Source organism: Dreissena polymorpha, chromosome 4 (assembly GCF_020536995.1).
Source record: "Dreissena polymorpha isolate Duluth1 chromosome 4, UMN_Dpol_1.0, whole genome shotgun sequence".
In the NCBI taxonomy this organism is placed as follows: domain Eukaryota; kingdom Metazoa; phylum Mollusca; class Bivalvia; order Myida; family Dreissenidae; genus Dreissena; species Dreissena polymorpha.
The window spans coordinates 66,420,795-66,442,397 of NC_068358.1; the positions used below are offsets into that span (position 1 = coordinate 66,420,795).

At 34.8% G+C, this 21,603-nt stretch overlaps 1 protein-coding gene across 1 annotated transcript in view; it reads left to right on the top strand.

Moving 5' to 3' along the window:
* The first annotated feature begins 301 nt into the window (after positions 1-301).
* LOC127878485 (neuronal acetylcholine receptor subunit alpha-2-like) overlaps positions 302-21,603 on the top strand; it is a 29,204-nt gene continuing 7,902 nt past the window's right edge. The window contains exons 1-3 of the mRNA XM_052425012.1: positions 302-479; positions 913-1,092; positions 19,387-19,439. Coding sequence (XP_052280972.1) covers positions 302-479; positions 913-1,092; positions 19,387-19,439 — 411 coding nt within the window. The remainder of the gene's footprint in view (positions 480-912; positions 1,093-19,386; positions 19,440-21,603) is intronic.

Below are 21,603 nucleotides of genomic sequence, written 5' to 3' on the forward strand. Positions count from 1 at the left end.
AGGGTAAGACCTCGTCCTGTCGGGGGATAACAATAACAACAAACGACAAACCGATTCTTAAACCGTTACTCATGGTTACATTCCAAAAGATTTATGTCTTGTACGACTTCTTTTTATCGTTTTTTGCGTGGTTTGTATGAGATGTTCAGCGTAGAGATACTAATGTGTTGATTTGCAGCAGCTCCCTTGGGAGAACGGACACACTCGGTTCTCTCATGAAACTCAACTCTCACTTCTGGTACCGGGACCTTGACCAAACCACACCCTGGTAACCGCTTCTGCTGGCGCGGAAAATGAAGTGATGGGGCTGGCGCGTTTAATACGACCAGCTGCAAGTTCTTGGAAAGGATACCATTGCTGCCAAGATTTACTCAAGCCCACTGAACGGAAATTTAGAAAACCAAGACAACAGAACACCAAGCCGGATCGGTCTAAGTACGGAATAGCAACCCACGCGCACCACACTGTCAGTCTTCAGGGTGCAAGCGACTAGTTATGTACTTGAGCTTATCGATCGATCATATCGCCAAGTAAGTAAACAACCATTAGAACATGCAACGTAAGACTATTCAATGCGTACGGTAAGATACACGAACACTACTCTATGCGTACGGTAAGATACACGAACACTACTTAATGCGTACGGTAAGATACACGAACACTACTCAATGCGTACGGTAAGATACACGAACACTACTCAATGCGTACGGTAAGATACAATGCGCGTACGGTAAGATACACAAAACTACTCAATGCGTACGGTAAGATACACGAACACTACTCAATGCGTATGGTAAGATACAAGAACACTACTCAATGCGTACGGTAAGATACACGAACACTACCCAATGCGTATGGTAAGATACAAGAACACTACTCAATGCGTACGGTAAGATACACGAACTGTCACAGGAGCTGAAGCGCCACCACAAGGAAATCATCGTACTAGCCGGGGTGAGGTGGTTAGGCTTCAGATACGGTACAGCGGGGAGGATTCCAAACATAGCCGAGTGAATGCGCTCATCGCTAGGAAGGGGGTAGCAAAGAGCGTCATCACGTGCACCCCAGTCTACGGCAGGATCATATCCATCTGTATCTCAGCAAACATCACAGCATCAACATCATCCAGGTTAACGCATCAATATTAGACTACGAGGACGAGGATATCGAAATGTTGTATTAAGAGTACCAACGCATCAAAGCCAATGTGCCAAAAAAAGAAATCCTCATCGTTCTAGGCGCCTGGATCGAAAAGATTGTACCATCTATCAAAACTGGTCAGTGACTGTAGGTAGATTTGGCATCGGGGAGACCAAAGACGGAGAGCTGGGACTTCTTGAGTTCGCTCCACCAACTCAACCTGGCCAACACGCTGAACCCACACACACATAAGTTATTTCATTGTATTCACATTAAATTATGATAAGATTGATTTAAGGTTGATTTTTTTTCTGTGTTTTTAGTGTTTTCTTGTCATTTTACGATGTTAAAACAATAACCTTAGTGCCAAACAATACAAACAGTTATTTTTAACAATTTGGTGTATACTTAATAAAGAAAACCATGCTTCAGCATTTTGTCATTTTTAACTGTCTCTATTTCATGCACAGAAGGAAAAACATTATTAAATGCATTATTGAATTTGTATACCCTTATTTATATCCTGACACGATCCGACAAAATTCCGCTTTTTTGACGATGCTGTTTCAGCATCGTCTAAGGTATGGTACCATCAAAAATATATTCAAAATGGCGACCTATGTAAAAGACCGAGCCAGTCCGATTGAGATAATGCTCGGGTCGTAGAAATACCGAAATCCCCGTAATTACCAAAATGCCCCGAGACCCCAGAAATCCACCGAAATCCCCAGAAATCCCCCTTAATATTGATTATTTCCCAAAATAATGTGGATATTAATATAGAATATTACAAAATACACTGAAATCACTTATGAAACATTGTTTTTATCCAAGTTTGATCGTGAACAACTAAAATATAAACATTATTATTGGGACTCCCAGTATGAATTCATAGTGCATATTTGCACAAGCACGATCAGGTTCAGAATTCCCCTTTGTAAAGACCTTCAAGTGTCAAAAATTCATCTGGGGCTTTTTAAAATATTTTATCCCATTTTCAACGCGACATTGACGGTTAAACACCTTATGGAATATACTAGCCTGTTTTCAACCTTGTTGAATATACCTGTCGCGTGAACGGACTACTTTTTACTTTATCACTGAATGATTTTTCATAAGATATAAAGTGGAGAAAACTTAAGCTTCAAAATTATACGACCTTCAACCTTTAAATCTAGTCATATAACATAATTTTTCGCCATCCATATAATGAATCAGCTGGTTGATGGCATCATAAAATGACATACTTATTGCGTCATTCCCCCCCCCCCTCAAAAAAAAAAAAAAAATTGACGATTTATTATAAACGCGACTTATTTCACATGTACATGTACTGTATATCGACATATTTGAATTGTCAATTTGTCACATTTTCCTTAATTCGTGTAATGTGCTTTGTTTATAATCCATGCATATACTTTTGACATTTAAAAATGTACAACAAGCCATACAAATATCGCACAATTTATAAATGCAATATTTGCTTTCTGATTTAATTCACGTTTAGGCATAGAGCTGTGTAAAGTAGAAGATAAGGTAAAAATAGCACCACACTGGAATTCGGAACGTCCCATTTTATACACGGGCTTTATCCACTGATTTATTCGGCGTAAGCTGCATAAGCCAGCTTTTCACCTTAGCCTGACCTTTGTAAGTGTCCAATAAAATTCCAATAAAATTTCCCGCGGCTAGGTACGAATGAATACACTTCATTTATTCCATTGGCTGATTTGAGTATACCACCAGAACATTGGAAACATATCCGCGTCTTTGTAACACTGTTTTACTGTATGAAACAATTTTATCTCGAATGAAAAGGCTTAATAGATAGAACAGTTTTACACTCAATTCTCGACATCAATACAGTTTGTGCGTACACCTTTTATTTTCAGAGTATTACCAGCGCAAGAGCGTTTATACTTAAAAGGCTATGTTCTCATATTTAGTACTTACTTCCTTATTCCTGTCAACATGTTAACATGTAAAAGTATAAAGAGCAATGGAAGCGAGGCCTCACTTTAAAGCATTGCATTTCAACCCGCGAGGTATATCGGGTCAATTCGCGGACATTCAGAGTTTATATACAGGTCATCACCGGAGTTGGCGGCCAGTAAAATAATCGTTATATAATAAAGACGCTATCCGTGAACTAGGTGACCTGGAATTTTCTTTAGACCAGAAATATGTTAAATGAAGATATTCAGCAATATAATTATGGTATGTAAATAATAGATTCTTAATGTGTTTTCAACAATACAATGATAAATATTATTGTTGATAAATTTAACAATAATTATTCGTCCATATTGCTTAATGTACTAAAGTGATATTATGAGCATGTAACAGTTTATAGGTGTCTATCGCAACCGTTGATTATTTTTGATGTTTCTACTTCATATACACTTATATTAATTAATGCAGCATCATCATACTAAAACAATATACCAGAAAGAGAAAAATAATGCATTTGAATATCAACCGTACTTTCGTTTGACAACTGATCATGCGTTTACGAGTTGAACCTAAATTTAGTTTTAGTGCAGATTTGTTCATACGACACAAAGACACGAAATTGTTTTACGGATCATTTCAGCTTACAGGACTGGGTGGGTCACGTAAGAATATCGAATATAAAATATATTTTTATAAACAACTGGTAGCAAGGTGAGTTGCAGATAATTAATCAGTAACCACATTTTAACTAACTATTTTGACCTGTTAATTCTTTTCAGCTCAATTCAACAGTGCAAAATGCCCATAATATCACTTTAAGCATTAGCACGATGATAATTGATACTGTTAATAATCGAATCAAATAGCAATGCCCGACAAACCACTAAAACAGGTTTGTTCGAAGAACGCGCCTATAAATACGGATACTTCTCGTGTGGCCGGTTGACTCATATGTTTAAATTTCACTTCCATTCTTCTTTTGGTTTTCTGTTTTGTATCTATAGGTTTATGACCAGCAATATGTTATAATGTAAAATAAGCCGCGAAAACTCCCCGTAACATCCCGTACTGCGTGTGATGCAGCTAAGAACTGCACAGAAAAAGACATTCGCTATCCTTGATCTCATTCATTAAACTATTTACGCCGTATATCTTTTTTAAAGATATTTCTTGTCTGTTGTGTAATGGAATGTTTTCCATTCTTTGTGTATTTATATATTAAATTATTTTCTTGTACAATAAGGGCATTAACCATAGACAAATAAAACATTGTACAAACATAATTATGTTTGTATGCAGAAATCTGAAAATGCAACCGAGTTTACCAACGGCTATTATTTGATTATTTGATAAACTGTTCCGGTTCATTTTAACAGATGCAATGTACATAGAGTACATGACGTAGCGTGTGACGAAGAAGAAAGTTTATTGAGTTCATAAACTCATTTGAATATAGTGATAGGATGGCATAAGGGTCTTTATTTAACTATGCTAAAATAATTATTAAAGACCCTAGATGCAAAATCGTCAATTATTGAGTTAAATGGATTATTTTAAGATGGATTTTAAAGGATAATAAAAGGTAAGATACTAGTTCGAACGTGTTTTGCTTTTTTTGTACTTTTGTCGTTCCCTGTTCTCGGGGAAATGATTTTAACATGGGCGCCATTGATGCATCGGATCACACACGGCATACCCATAACATTATATAAAAACACGTTCTGTGCGTCCTTAAATTCGTCGTCCGAAGTCGGAAAACGTATTGCCCTGTATATTAAGTCAAATAAAGTGTCAGTCGCTGCAATTGTATGTTTACTCGTCGATGGTGTACATGTATGTTGACATCGACATCATTTTGTCAGGAGCAATCGCCGCCATATTGGATTTTGATCATTTTCTTTCGAAAATAAAATGAATTATAGTACAGTAAAATCCTCTTTTCGCGGTCGTAATGTGTTACAACTTGCATGCTGCGTAAAATTGAATCGAGGCATATGGTGATATTTTTACTCGTTTTACAATATGTGTGTGAATTTTTTAAGACTATTTTAAGTACCAGAACAAATGCATTTATATCACTTCGTATGGTTATATTCGTTAGATTTTAAGCGCTTTTAAGAATGAATTAAAATTATTGTTAATGTTATTAGATCTATTTATGTTAAATGTCACGTTGAAAAAAATCAAATGGGATAAATAGAATACTAGGATAAGCATTGAATAAAGAGAAGTTTATGTTGCTCGGCTCGAACAACGAAAGCGCTCGCCAAGGCTCGCGCTCCCGGCGTTCTACGCCTCGCAACATAAACGTCTCTGTATTCAACGCTAACCTAGTATTCTCTATATAAAAGCAACGGTACAGTCAAAAACTTAACAACAATATCCCACTTCAGTTGAAAAATATTGACTTGTCGCGGGGATTTCGGTAATTCTACATTCGCCTAGCAGAGTAGTCGTTCGTTTTTCAACATTCAACAATGGCCGCCCCCATGAGAGTCTCGTGTCAAAACTTTCTTACAGCATAAATTGGCTTGTTTCGCTATTTAGAGACTGTCATTTAGGATATATGAATTATTTATCCACTAAATCTCCGCTTTTGACAACAATAGATGGAATTCAAAGAATATATACTCGATGTGAATGAAGGACTTTCTGGATCGTAACAGCTTGACACGGCAAAACTGGCATACTGGTATTTTTAGTTATCAATTTAAGTCACATTTCGCTTAATAAATTGTATTCGAGCATTTTGCGACTTATTGAATGACTATGTCTATGATACCCGATATCAACATTTCATCGGGGATTTGCAGATCACCAAGCTGTCCTGAAATTCAACATTGATTTCAAACTCTTTACTGGTTTGTACTCTTTCTTCTATGTCAGTACTTTTTATGATTTTAAAGTTAAATGAACTGTGTCACAGTAAAAGAACCATTAAGGCGATTGTGGCCAGTATGGATCTAGATCAGCATTCAGTCGCTTGAAAGCTGTTAACAAATAATTTAATTGGATACTGATTTGACTGCGCTTTTCCTGTGACCTGGCTCAAATAATAGAATTGTCATTAATCAAAGTATTTATTTCGAACATTAATCAGTTGTTTTTTTCTTGTCCCTCGGGATCAATGACTCCAGCACTTTCCTGTTGAGAATTGAATACTGCTAAAGACGATGCTAGAAGGGCATGAGAGATGTTGAACCTTCCATTATCGCTCGATTGTTCATTGCTCCATTATCTCTCATGAACCGACTCAAAAAAACCGAGTCGGCAATATTTGACTTAATTTTTGGTTTGGTTGCTCTCGAGGGATCGAACAATTTCAGAATCTTCCTAAAAGCCCTGCGGGTTTGATCCCCAGAAGCGACATTAAAAACTAGCCAACTTTGTTATCTAAAAGGCTGCTAAACCTGATATACAATGATAATGTGAATTTCCTCTCACATGATGTTCATCAGTTATATTATAAAAACTCACAGCAGTAGTCAACAACTGGACAATGATTAATGAACGCATCTTTCATTTGTCTTTGACACTTTGATTTTGACATGGCCTAGATTTAATTATGTGACTTGACTTAAACAGCACTCTTGTAACAGAGCTAAAGTTTAAATGTACCATTTAAAACAAGATAAATCAGTGCCTGATTTAGATTTCCTTACATAGTTCAATAAAAACTAATTTTAGAAGCCTGGTAACAGTTTAACAGTAATGTTACCAATGTGTCAGACCAGGGCCTTGATTTTGAAATCTAGGACATGCATGGTCATTTCTTTATGAAATCAGGACAAAAAATTGTATTTTAAGTCCTTAATTGACCTGGCTATAGTTCTCAGATTATTATAAGCTCAATCAGTATATTTATATAATTATTTATGCTTTGTGTATTGTAAACATATACACAATCATGCAGTTACATGATAGCAATAAACAATATCAAAGCTACCCATACTATAAAGGTCATTGACAAAGCCTATGGTAAAAATGTGAACACATTGAGTGTAATCGCCCTCTCGTGCCAGCAAAAACAACACGTTGACAGGTTGTCATTTTTGACAGTTCTACTTTCACTTTCATTTTGTGATATCAAACTATTAACAATTACGTGGCTGAGAAAAATATCGCAATTGCTTTTTATGCCCCCGGTAGGGTGGCCTATAGCAGTTGAACTGTCCGTCAGTCAGTCAGTGTGTCAGTCCGTCCGTCCGTCCGAAAACTTTAATGGCCATAACTTTTCCAATATTGAACATAGCAACTTGATATTTGGCATACATGTGCATCTCACAGAGCTGCACATTTTTAGTTGTGAAAGGTGAAGGTGAAGGTCATCCTTCAAGGTCAAATTTCAAATATAAAGCGTCTGTCCGTCTGTCCGAAAACTTTAGCATTGGCCTTAACTTTTTCAATATTGAAGATAGCAACTTGATATTTGGCATGCATGTGTATCTCATGGAGCTGAACATTTTGAGTGGTGAAAAGAGAAGGTCAAGGTCATCCTTCAAGGTCAAATGTCAAATATATATCGTCTGTCTGTCCGTCCGAAAACTTTAACATCGGCCATAACTTTTTCAATATTGAAGATAGCAGTTTGATATTTTGCATGCATGTGTATCTCATGGAGCTGCACATTTTGAGTAGTGAAAGGTGAAGCCTGAAGGTCAAGGTCATCGTTCAAGGTCAAATGTCAAATATATGGCGTCTGTACGTCCGTCCGAAAACTTTAACTTTGGCCATCACTTTTTCAATATTGAAGATAGCAACTTGATATTTGGCATGCATGTGTATCTCATGGAGCTGCACATTTTGAAAGGTGAAAGGGCAAGGTCATCCTTTAAGGTCAAAGGTCAAATATATGGCATCTGTCCGTCCGTCCGAAAACATTAACTTTCGCCATAACTTCTTTATGCCTCTGAAGGGTTGCATATAGTTTTTGAACTGTCAGTCTGTCTTTTCATCAGTCCGTCCGTCAGTCCGTCTGTCCGGCCGGCCGAAAACTTTAACAATGCCCATAACTTTTGCAATATTGAAGATAGAAACTTGTTATTTGGCATGCATGTGTATCTCATGGAGCTGCACATTTTGAGTGGTGAAATTATAAGGTCAAGGTCATCCTTAAAGGTCAAAGGTTAAATTTTGCAATATTGAAGATAGTAATTTGATATTTGGCATGCATGTGTATCTCATGAAGCTGCACATTTTGAGTGGTGAAAGGTCAAGGTCATCCTTAAAGGTCAAAGGTCAAATTTTGCAATATTGAAGATAGCAACTTGACATTTGGCATTCATGCATATCTCATGGAGCTGCACATTTTGAGTGGTGAAAGGTCAAGATCCTTCAAGGTCAAGGTCAAATTTTTCAATATTGAAGATAGCAACTCCATATTTGGAATGCATGCGTATCTCATGGAGCTGCACATTTTGAGTGGTAAAAGGCAAGGTCATCCTTCAAGGTCAAAGGTCAAATTTTGCAATATTGAAGATATAAACTCGATATTTGGCATGCATACGTATCACATGGAGCTGCACATTTTTGAGTGTTGAAAGGTCAAAGACATTCTTCAAGGTCAAGGTCAAAGGTCAAATTTTGCAATATTAAAGATAGCAACTCGATATTTGGCGTGCATGCGTATCTCATGGAGCTGCACATATTGATTGGTGAAAGGTCAAGGTCATCCTTCAAGGTCGAGGTCAAAGGTCAAATTTTGCAATATTGAAGATAGCAACTCCATATTCGGCATGCATGCGTATCTCATGGAGCTGCACATTTTGAGTGGTGAAAGGTCAAGGTCATCCTTCAAGGTCAAAGGTAAAATACTAGTATATGGCTTCAAAGCTGCCCAGCAGGGGGGCATTGTGTTTCACAAACACAGCTCTTGTTTAATATAATTACTGCACGTTTCTTCAAAAAACTTACATCAAAACCCGGTACACGATTTTCTTCGTTAATTTAAACATTCCTGACAGACTTGTGTACATATTTCGCTTACATTTTGACGCGCGTAGGTATTACCGCTTCCGAAATGTGTATTCATACTATTGCCTTCGAGGAACTTATCTGATGTTTGACGGAAAGGGCCGGAAATGTGCTATTGTGGGTCAAGTTCCCCACAGGTACTACTTTCCCGTTTCCCCATTTTTTTTCTGTACCTAATATTTTTCGTACCCATTTTTTTTTCGTACCAATTTTTTTTCCAGCCCCAAATTTTTTTTCGTACCCAAATTTTTTTCGGTGCCAATTTTTTTGTTCCCAAATTTTGTTTCGTACCAAAATTTGTTTTCGTGCCCAATTTTTTTTCGCAAAATTTTTGTACCAATTTTTTTTTCGTACCAACGTACACAATTGTGGTGATTGTGGTGATGTAGATAAACTTAACATGATTCTTTTATATCCATCCTCTCAAAAGCATCGTCACACCAGTACTGTCAGTACTTTGATTTTTTAATTTTGATCCGCCAACCTGAACCGATTGCATCGGTAGTAGACTTGCGAGTTAGGCCAGCATTTTTTTATTATCTGTTTTACGGGAGCGACCGACCCTATTTTTCGACAAATACAAATAAAAGTCATTTTCGTTTTTTTTATTTACATTTCACCCGCCGACCTATTATTTTATCCAAAATTATTTAAAAAAATTGCGTAGATTGCCGAAAGTGTTGTTCAAAATTTGTTTATAATACGGGTTGTTTCGTTGTGCCAATTCGACTTGTAAAGCGTCAGCGATTTTCATTGGCTATTGCAGCCAATACCACACGCTATTAGCCAATCGGTGAGTATTTAACAAATGATTTTCATATAGCATTTCCGAAATGGCGGAAATTAACATCAACGAGACAAATGTAGCATATTTTAAAATCAAATTAATTAAAAACGGAGCAGAAACAATTTCAATTAGAAAAAATAATCAGAACACCATTGTTGACATAATGCCCATATTATGTGATACGAAATTCAAAATAATAATTAGTTTTTGCGGTGATGCAGAGGTGTCACCATCGATAACTTTTGGTGTGTTAAAAAGTTTTGGTAGGGTTAATCAATATGCGTATTTATTAAAATGCATATCCTGTAATATTTTTATAGATAAAAATAAACATTCCGAAAATGTCCAAGAAGTACTACTTTACGTTTCTTTATAATGAACATGAGGACTGAACCACAGGTTCTTGCATCAATAATCCCATTCCCCACTCACCCATATATATTCTTTATTTAGAAAAAAAGTGTGCAATACAGCTTCTGAAGAAAATAACATTGGGTCCCGATGTTTGTATGTACGTCTTTTGATATCATGTCTTTCATCATCATCATCATCGTCATCCTTGTCATAATCATCTTCAGCATTGCCCTTCACCACCAGTACTTACCGTTTCGGAAGTTCTTCTTATAAACTTATAAGAAATAAAAGGTAATTACGCGGATTCAGGGGTTTCACTGGCCAAAACAAGTTGTCGCCACTTTTTCGCGGCGTGAAAACTGTCGGTTATTCCAACCTTATTTCATAAGAACAATCATTTAAAGAAACCTTACTACATTAATGTCATTGACTATATTATCACTTTAAAAAGTATGGTTTTACATAAAAAACAATTAGTACCTTCAAAAGGCATACCTTCATAAGTCTTAATAAGCTTTATCTGTATATAAATAACATTTTTTTTCAACTTGATAAACAACACAGATAACCAAAATAATAATGTTAACTTCAATGTATTAAACAGCATGCTGCCTTAATGTTAAAAAATTAATTATTTAAACATAGAATCACACCAATGTACATCATTTGAAATGGAAAAAGAATTATAAAACATCATAAAATAAATCATCTCACTTCAAATTGTTAAACAGTTATATTTGGTCATTTGGACATGATATATACATCAGCTTCTGTTGTTAAAACGTTTTTTTGTTAGTGGTGGATGATTTACAGGTTCAATTAAATGAATGTTTTTCACGCCTATTTCCTGACAGAAAGGCCCAGATAATTGCCATATATTTTGTTTGCCATACATATGTAATGGTACAGCTATTTATAATTAACTGCTATTCAGTAACGCATTTCTTCTTTCAAAAGTATAATACAAGAACATAGAAGTACCCCTGATCACCTTTTCTTCCCGGGAGCTCATGATGATATTAAATTTATAGTAGCGGGTGTATAATACTTAATTGGTATATACCTTTCTCGGAGGTCTAAGTATGTCCTGCATATTAATAGAAAATGAAATTCATTTTCAGTAACAGTTTTGCAAAAAGGACAGAACCTTTGGTTTCTGTCGATATTCAAATAGCGGCCCTTTTCAATCATGAGCTTATGGGAAGAAATTCGAAAGCATACATATGCATTTCGAAATTTACGAATTGTTAAATTTTTTAAATATACCTCAAAAGCAAAGTTACTTTTAAATCCACTGTACGTTTTAAATTTGGGGGAACTATTACACTTTTCTATCCACTGCTGTACAAAAATATCTTTCAGTCGTTGAGAATAATAATACAAGAACAATGGTTTATTAACAACCGATTGTTGTTCCCACACATATCCAAAACCTATGGATTGCAAGTGATTGCGTAAAGAGGTGACCCAGTTTGTATGTCCAATGCCATCAAAGCATTTCAACATTTCATAGCACGTTTTAATATGACGGGAGTGAGGTGTATCCAGTATTCGTAACCACTATTTTATAACTCTCATAGATGAATAAATATGTACTGAATATCTGCCACAATCCCCTAAAATAGCATTATCAACAGAGTACATTGGTGCTGACATAAATCTTTTACATGCATATGTGTGAACTCTTTCTACAACTTCAAAATATTTGAGCCCCAATATTTCCGATCCATATAATAAAATAGGCATCACTTTAGCATCAACAATCTTAAGGTAACAATCATATGGCATAGGCATATAGTCGTATAGGGACGAAAGCATAGATACAATGACGCGTTTTGCTTTACAAGACATGTTTTCTGCCATTTTAAGCATAGACAGGCTAGACGAAAAATGAACACCTACATAAATAAATCCTTGTACACATTCCAATAATGTATTATTGTAATACCATTTTTCATTCAAAGCAGGTCGACCACCATTTTTAAATACAACAATTTTTGTTTTATCAACATTTACATATAATTTTGAGACAACACAAAATTCATGTAGATAATTTAGCTGCTGTTGTAGACCTGAAACAGTATCCGAAGCAAGTGCTACATCATCAGCAAATAATAACATAAATATTTCTTCAAAATCTGGTGTAAGTTGTGTACCTCTTATATTTTTGCTTTTTAAATATTCATATAAATCATTGATATGCATACAAAACAGGATAGGGCTTAAATTACAGCCTTGTCGCAGTCCCATATTGCATTCAATAACATCACTTAATGTATTATTTGACCTAACTTGTGTTCTAACGTTCTTGTAAAGAGCCTTTATAGCCAGAAATAGATTGCCTCCAACATTATTTTTTCATTAAAGTTAAGAGTAGCCGTCTCCTATTTACATAATCAAATGCTTTTTTAAATCTACAAAAGCGACATATATTTTTCGTTTTTTACGACACAAATATTTACTTATTATTGAATATAAAACAAACGCATTGGCAATAGTCGAATATCCTTTTCGGAAACCTGATTGCGACTCTGTTATTGTATCATATGCTTCGAGATAAAACGTAAGTCTTTTGTTCAATATGTATATATAAATTTTGCTTAAAACATCTATAAGTGATATCCCCCTATAGTTATCTGGATTATTTGTAGGTCCTTTTTTATGTAAGGGTATTAAAATTGAACAAGCCCAACTTTCTGGGAAGGCGCCTTCTGTAAATAGCCTGTTAAATATGACTTTTAAATATGGAAGAATAATTTCTATGCTTTGTATAATATGATTCGCTAATAATTCACCTGCACTTAATTTTACGGTATTCAATGATTTCACTGCTTGCAAAATTTCTGCTTCTGTGATAACAGAATTAAAAAGTTCATTTTGCGATTCATCAAAATCGCCAGTTTTTGCATTAATATCGGAAATTTGTAACTCTTCATTTTAATAATTTTCTAAATCAAATAGTGTTTTAAAATGTTCATACCATTTTTCACAGGATATCTTAGGCTCTATTGTTGAATTTTTGTGAAGATTTTTTAGATTTTCCCAAAACAGTCTCTGTTTTTTTACTGTGTTTGACAATGTGGTTACCACGTTATCCTTAAATCGTAAACGTTTTTTTTTTCTACACAATTTGTGATAGTTCTGTTTAGCCGATAAATAGTCCTCAAGATTATTCACATTATTATCGACCCTAAATAACCGAAGAGTCTTATTAACTTGCGTTTTATAATATTTGCATTCTTTATCAAACCATGCTGATTTTCGCTTTTTAATGTTTGTTTTTATTTTAGAAAGTAGATGCCGACTGCAATCTATAAGGATATCTTGAAACTTATTAATAATGATGTCAATAGGTTCATTAGTGTTAAAACACCAGGTAAACAAATCATTAGTTTCAATTGCCTTCGAAAGGTTAAGCTTATATTATTCTAGGTTCTGCCCACTGAAGTTTCCTTTAAAGCGTTCTTCCAATTTGTTACTTTTTACGGTTACCATTTCATTATGTTCAATTAACAATGTTACCAATTTTAGAACAATTGGTAAATGGTCAGAAGAAATTTCCTCGTCAACATACATATCTTTGATTATATCAAATAATTCTGGATTACCAATAAAATAATCGATAACACTACAGCCATTCGAGCTTACGGAGGTGAAATTACCCTTATCTTTATCAGATCCACATCTACCATTCAGAATATATAATGCATACATTTTACACAAATTCTACAAGTTTCTACCACAGCTATTGACATGTATATCTAGTGACTTTCTATCACATACTCGAGGGTCAACGTTATAAATAGACTCATATTCGTTAAACATTGGCAGATTTGAAATCGATTCAATGCAGTCGTCTTCGACACCCACTCTTGCATTAAGATCGCCTGCCAAAAGTATACAATACTCGTCTATGTTTAAATTACTTAATAAATTTTCAATTATATCTATACCTTTAACATCTATATTTTCGTATACAGGAGAATTTATGGGCGGTATATATACAGCTATTAATAGTATATTTCTGGATAACTTTAATACCTGTTTATTAATTTTTAAAACAATGCCATCATTAAACGTATTAGGAACTTGTGTAACAGAATGATTCAGTTCTTGTCTTAAATCTACCAAAACACCACCAATATTTCTTCCACCTTTCAAAGACCTCTTTGCTGGCGATATATACCACACAAATCCTTGAGTCAAACTACATTGGTAAATTAAGTCAATATTCACTTCCAAGGTTTCTAATAGTATTACAATGTCTAATTTAGATATATAATCTAGGAAAATGCATCATTCAGTTTCGATTTTAAAGGGGCCTTTTCACAGATTTTGTCATTTTTTAACTTATTCATTAAATGCTTTATATTGATAAATGTAAACATTGGATCGTAAAAGCTCCAGTAAAAAATCAAGAATAAAATTAAAAAAAGGAAAAGAACATTGCCCGGAGCAGGTTTCGAACCAGTGACCCCTGGAGTCCTGCCAGAGTCCTGAAGTAAAAACGCTTTAACCTACTGAGCTATTCCGCCGAGTACACATACTTGACGTATTTTATACCTCATATAAGCAATCTTCGTAGTTTCACAAAATTTAACGACAAAAACAGAACTCTCCAAATTATTCAATCGTTTCGCGTTGCAACGCTTTATAATTTTTAGGTTTTAAAATCGTCAAAAGATGCATATAATGGCTATATTAGACCATGGTAAATGTTCAGTATTTCTGTTTCCTCACAAATATCATAACTAAAACGAAAATTTGCGAATCTGAAACAACTTTTTTCAATTTTGTCAATTTACCAAAGCGTGAAAAGATCCCTTTAAGCCTGAAATGTTATATGACAATATTGATACTATTGAATGCGATGTAGGGTAGATTTTCGGACTTTGACCACAATCCTAGTCCACATGCTGTTCGGCACTGCCAACCGGCTCTATGTATTTGTTCTAAGGGTTATTATTATCTTCACATTTATATAGCTCTCTCTGTTTATTATATATCCAAAACATGTTATTGCTGTTTCTCCTTTAAATAATACAAACAACACATTCCATAGAAATTTTCATTTGAACTTAAACTGTGAATAAGAGAGGAACAAAATAATATGTGCAAAAGTTTACACCATTTTATTTTGACAATGCTGTGAGTCTTTTACGAAATTATTAAAATAAAATACTATTTTAAAATATACAATTACAAAGTTCAAAAGTTGTGTTCTATATATAATTGATCTTGCGAGTAAGTTATATACAGTCAGCAGAGTAATTCTACTAGAACTATATAAATCCATGCTACATGTGCTATTTAATTCTTTATACGGCTTTCAATGAAATAAATCTAGGTTTCTAGGTATATTGTGTCTTTTACCTCGATATTTTGTTGGGGCTAATGTGAAGCCAATGGACATGATACAAAACCTACGAAGATTACCACCATACAATATCACATACAAAATATTTATCACCTAACCCATGCGTTTTGAGAATAATATTGTTTACCTCTTTATTATATAAGTAAATATTCAGCATGTGAAACAAGGACGGGTTATTTTTAACTCCAAATGTATGATTTGATCACACCTAGAAGAAGAAAACACTAACATGTTACACACCAAATATTGAACCCCTGACCCTTGCGGTGTCTGTGTTGTTAGGGATTATCAAAGACATTCATCTATATAAATCAGTTGACCCCTGAAGCGCAAACAGTTTTGACCACGGAGACATGCTTTGAGGAAACTTAGCAAAGAACCACTATATGGTTGGCATGCAACGCAACAAACCAAAGGGCCTTGCGGTTTCAGAGAATGATTATATTATTTATATTTATAAGCAAAACAGTAACCCCTAGGGAGGGCAAATTTTCTGCATGATTTGAACAAACTTCAAACAGAACCTCATAACGATGTTACACACCAAATATTGTAGTCATGCCTCTTGTGTTCACTTTACATATTTAAACACTATAACTCTCTCTGAATATAAAATGAAATGAGCACATGTTTTTATAAGTCTATAACGCACGGTTTCTTAGATGAAATATTCACATTTTATGTACTAGAACTTTCACTACACAAAGTTTGGATCAAGATCAATTCAAGCGCAGTCTGATCAGGATCCAAAGTGTTCGCTTAACATCTTTAGAAGTACTGAGTGAATGACAATTATGTTGAACAGTTTGGATCCTGTTCAGACTGCTCTTTTGGAGCCAAAATGGTCGCAATCGCCCTATGGTCCAATTTCCTGTAATGTGGCTCATTTTTTTCTCATGATTGATACAAATTATCATGATATAAAGCAAGTCCGTTATATATTAAATAGTATTTTTGAATGTGCATATTCCACCCATGGATGAAAGTTACAAAGTTGTTGTTATTTAAAGCTATTTAAAAGTTTTCAATTCTTTTTTATTTAAGTCAAATGCATGCTATATTTGTTATAAACATACATATGATTAACACTCAACAAAAGTTTAACGATCACTATAATACACTACACACCTGGCGTGGTTAATTGAAGAAATATAGTATAATACATGCGAAAGGTGCTTTTACATATACATATATATAAAAATATGTTTACTATTATTATAAAAAGCTTCTACAACAGTGTAATAAGATATATAAAACACTAAAAGGTTAATGCAAGTGTACATAAGGTTAAATTGGCTTAATTTTAAATTTTCGAAAATAAAAAAATAATCGGTTTAGACAGTTTTAGTTTTATTTTTTTGGTAGACTGCTCACTTATCATGATTTTATTTTATTTTTATTTATCCCCCCGACTCAATTTTTTTGAAAAACTTCCCGTCAAACAAATAAAAAAAATGCTGGCCTTAGCTTCCTTTGTATTTGTTCATAGCTGAGTTTACAATCACAGAGACGATTATTGTGCGTGTATTGCGACGTTATCGGGCCGTCCCGCTTTAATTACGTTTAATTACAATAACTACTTTTGTTTATGTTTTCGAAGGGGGGGGGGGGGGGGCTGGTTTTCATTTTCATAACCATACAAGGGGAGGAGTTAATATGAACAAACATAACTTGTTGAAAACTTGTATAACGTCTAAAATAGCAAGATAATACTGATCAGTTCATACAAATCTGGAGCTGAGACAGTTTTATTTAAAAAATTAGTGCGTCTAGAATAGCAACATAATAAAAATCAGTGCTGTGATAGAACACGATGTGGGCGATACGCTTTTTTTATATTTTGCAAATAATTGGTGAGTCTTGTTAACTACTTTCCTTTATTTTGTGTTTTGATTGCGCATGTAAGTGTATTTTTTCCATTGTAAGTGTACACTGAAGTTTAATAGCGCTTAATGTTGATGTCGGCAAATACAATTGTTCTCAAGTTTTCGAATAAAGTGATATTGTTATAAATTATTATCTGTTGTTCGAACTTGCGCTGCAGAAAACTTTTATGGGCAAATCAACCACTTATACGGGTTTTCTTTCTAAAATAAAAACTCGAAAATTAGTTGCAACTGGGATAGTAAAATCGCTATGTTTAAAAAAACTCATGAAGTTTTGTTATCTAAACTGAATAATAGATTATGAAATAATGAAATTGCAGGGTTTTCGTGTTCTCAATGTGGAACGCGTTTTGAAGCGGTGTGAATTTTCATTTAAACAAAATAATCGCACATGCATTCGATTTAATCCGAAAATCTTGTTTGTTTTCGGCTTCATAGAAACAGGCTCTTGGCGCGTACGGACCGGTAAAATAAGCATGGAATAAAATCAGCAGATTGTATCGGTAAAACACACACACACGTTCTCTACTAGGTTATTAAATAGTCATAAAGCAAATAATGCTTGGTTATTTACATGGCGCGTAAGTGTTCGGCGTAGTTTAATAAGTGCCGCGATGCGTGACGGGGAGGCTCTGAATAGATGAGCCGCGAAAATGGGTCTTATACCATATCCGACCAGCGTAATTCCGACCCAGCCTGCAATCGCCAGCCTGGTCCGGAGCTACCCTGTCCACTGATGAGACCACTAAACAGTGTATGACTTAAATAGCGGAGAGGGTAGCCCCTGACCGGAATGCGGCTAATGCATTATTAAACACATTATGCAAAATACAGTATGTTATATTACAGAAGATGTAAGGGAGAAATAAAACACCTTCTGGGGTCGGCTTGTGTACTGCATTTAGCCATAATTTTCTTGTTTATTCATTGGATGAGTACTGAAATCAGATGTCAGTCTTGTCGCGCGCTGTTTCTTTTCCATAAATATTTAACTGATGCTTTCATAATTGGTTGCACGTTGCCCTTTGTAAATACCTAAAATTTACTGTTGTCTTCGGATTCACTACTTTTCATCCATAAAAGATGTGCTGCACACCTTTTCTCTCCGAGTCTAACCCCAAAATCCGAACTAGCAATTTCCTACCAGCAGGATGTCGCGGGCTGGGAGGGGAGGGGCGTAGCAGAGAGGTGTCGTTTTTATTCCTTTGTTTATTTAAAAAGTATTAAACTGATATCACGGCTAACAGCTAGCTACTAACACTAAATCAGCTAGTTCCCCACCATTAAGTGAGCATAAGTAAGACATACTTAAGACAGTAACTGACAACTGCCCTTCACAAATCATAGGAACGGGAAAAGTGTGCGTTAAAATTATTTAATTACAAATGATCAATACGTTGTTTTTTTGTCGAGATGTATTGGATGGATACTGGATAAAAACAAAAACAACTCTATAATAAAATGTTATCGATTAAATAATATTCACATGTTATTTCATTGCAAAAAAACCATGATGATACTTTCAGTAAAGATCATGTTTTGTTGTGCTGCCTGACAAAATATTGAAATCTTATGATATTAAATCCTGAATACTCTCCGTAACACAATAAACATTACCTCATATATATGTTGGGCCTTTTGTTCTTTAACAAGTGGTTTAATCAACTTGCGACACACTTGATATTTATTTGTTTCAGGTTTCATGATTAAGTACATATTATTTGCCTTATTGAGTGAAAAATAACTCTCTTTTTAATATTATTTGCATTGACAATTGTTCTTTAGTTCACATATTATTTTATTTCTATTATGCAAGGAGCGCGGTCGGTGCTTGGGCAGTACTCACCCGAAATGGAAAAGTCGATTCGTGACGACACCCTTTTTCACGCTTGACTATGACCCTATTGCCCGTCCAGTCGAAACCACAACGGTAAAAGTCGGCATTGGACTTCTAGCGATCGATGAGTTGGTATGTGCGATACGGAATTTTCTTGATTCAACTGCTTGACACATTGACTGTTGTTTAATAACTATATACGTTCGTTTACGGCATTCTAGGACTGGGGGTATTATCTATTTCACAACGACGCGGGCTTAATATCAAGCGACCAATCGGCACTATTGAAGAAAATCGAAATCGCAGTCGGGATTCAAGATTTTTTTTTAAAGCTGTTAAATGCCTGAAACCTTTAAATTATGTATAAGCATATGACACAATATACAATTTATTAAAATATATACATACAGTACTCATTTAACACTGCGATTTGCCATTGTATAAAGTAACTAGCGAGGAGCGTGAAGACTGTCCCTCTGCAACAACAGAGCCTCTGTCTGAGAAGATAAGTTTTAATGCATGTGAGTCAAGCGTCGTCACAGACTAGCATGTGAAGTCCGCACAGACGTATCGGGAACAACACTCCGCGTGTATGGTATTTTTTCGTTTAAATGAAATCTCTTCTTAGCGAAAATCGAGTTTAGGCGTAAAACTATTTTCCTGATTAGAATAAGCGGTCGGCTCTTGCTAATCTGAGGAAACACTTATTACTCATGTATTAAGCCCGGTTTTCGCAGAACGATGGTCAATAAATTTATCCGATACCGCTTTATCATGAACACACTCCGGGTGCTCTTTTAATGCATTGTTTGAAAATGTACAGTCATCAGTCAATGTGTCTCTTTAAGATGTTTAGGATTAAGGTCTTCCTTAATTAACAGAAACATTCCTTAAACATGGCATTATTGCCGCAGATCATGTGTAGACGCTTTTATATTGTGATTTTCGAACGCTTGTGGAGAACAGTTTTGTGTTTGCACTGACCGTTGAACTCGGCTTTGTCTTTCCTTTTCATTAAATGAAAGCAATCGACATGAAGATTAATCAAACCGCTTAAAAAAACAACAGAAATCAGCGTTAATAAGAGCGCAATTACTGGTCAATCGACTTTTTTGCACACCATTCGTGTGCCAACATTCGTTTAAGATAAAAAAATGTACACAAGATGGAATAGAAAAGTGTTTTAACAGACAGAGAAACAAAAGTACATGTTGCCCCCCGAATAAAAAACTTTGCTGTAATAAATTAGGATTAAGTTGCTACGATTTCGTAATATATTTGACTGCTCTGGTTTTGGAGCATTATTCGGACAGTACGGACTTGATTTAGGTCAGTGATTCCACAGTGATGTAACTGGAATGCGTTCCTTGTAATCACACGATCTGATGATTTCCTTTTTTTAATGAAATGTATACGGGACAACCAAAGTTCTGTTATTGTTAGATTGTCTTATAAATAATATCAATTGACATATTTCAAATGTCAAATATGTTAAAACTTGCCTATTCAGTAAACTTGAATAGAAATATGTGTATTAATAGAAACTTCTCGAATTCGAGCTTCAATTGATGGTCACTCAAGAGTTACCAATCAGCATGATTTATTAGTTATTTGCTCTTAATTGACCGGCGGGCCGAAATAATCTAACCGGCTAATCCTATTGACAATGGTCCATGTGAAAGATTTCCAATTGTTCACCACGCGGTAATTTGATTTAAACATTACCACGTGTGACTTGGTTTTTTTCCAATGACGTCGACACTACTGAAACATTAGATTATTGTTGAAACTCTCTTTCGTTAGAAAAACAAAAACAAACGAAAAACCAATACGATACTAATACGATACAGTACACCTTATATCGAAGGCGGCTAAAAAGCCCTCATATACCGATGGCTTATTTAAAATGAAATGATACCTATGAATATCTTAACTAGACAAACACAAAAAAATATAATAATACCACCTGGTATTAATAATAATAATAATAATAATAATAATAATAATAATAATAATAATAATAATATAATCATAATAATAATAATAATAGTAATAATAATAATAATAATAATAATAATAATAATAATGATGATGATCATCATCAGTATCATCATAATATAGGGTCATCATTGTCCATATTATGTTTATCATTATTATCCGTCTTTTTGTATTAAAAAAGAACATGGGGATGACAATTATCACTTAGAAAAACGAAGATTTGGTTTAAGCCCAAGTCTTACTTTTGCCGGTAGAGCCCCGGTCCATCACGGTTTGCTACGCCGGTCGATCGGCGATG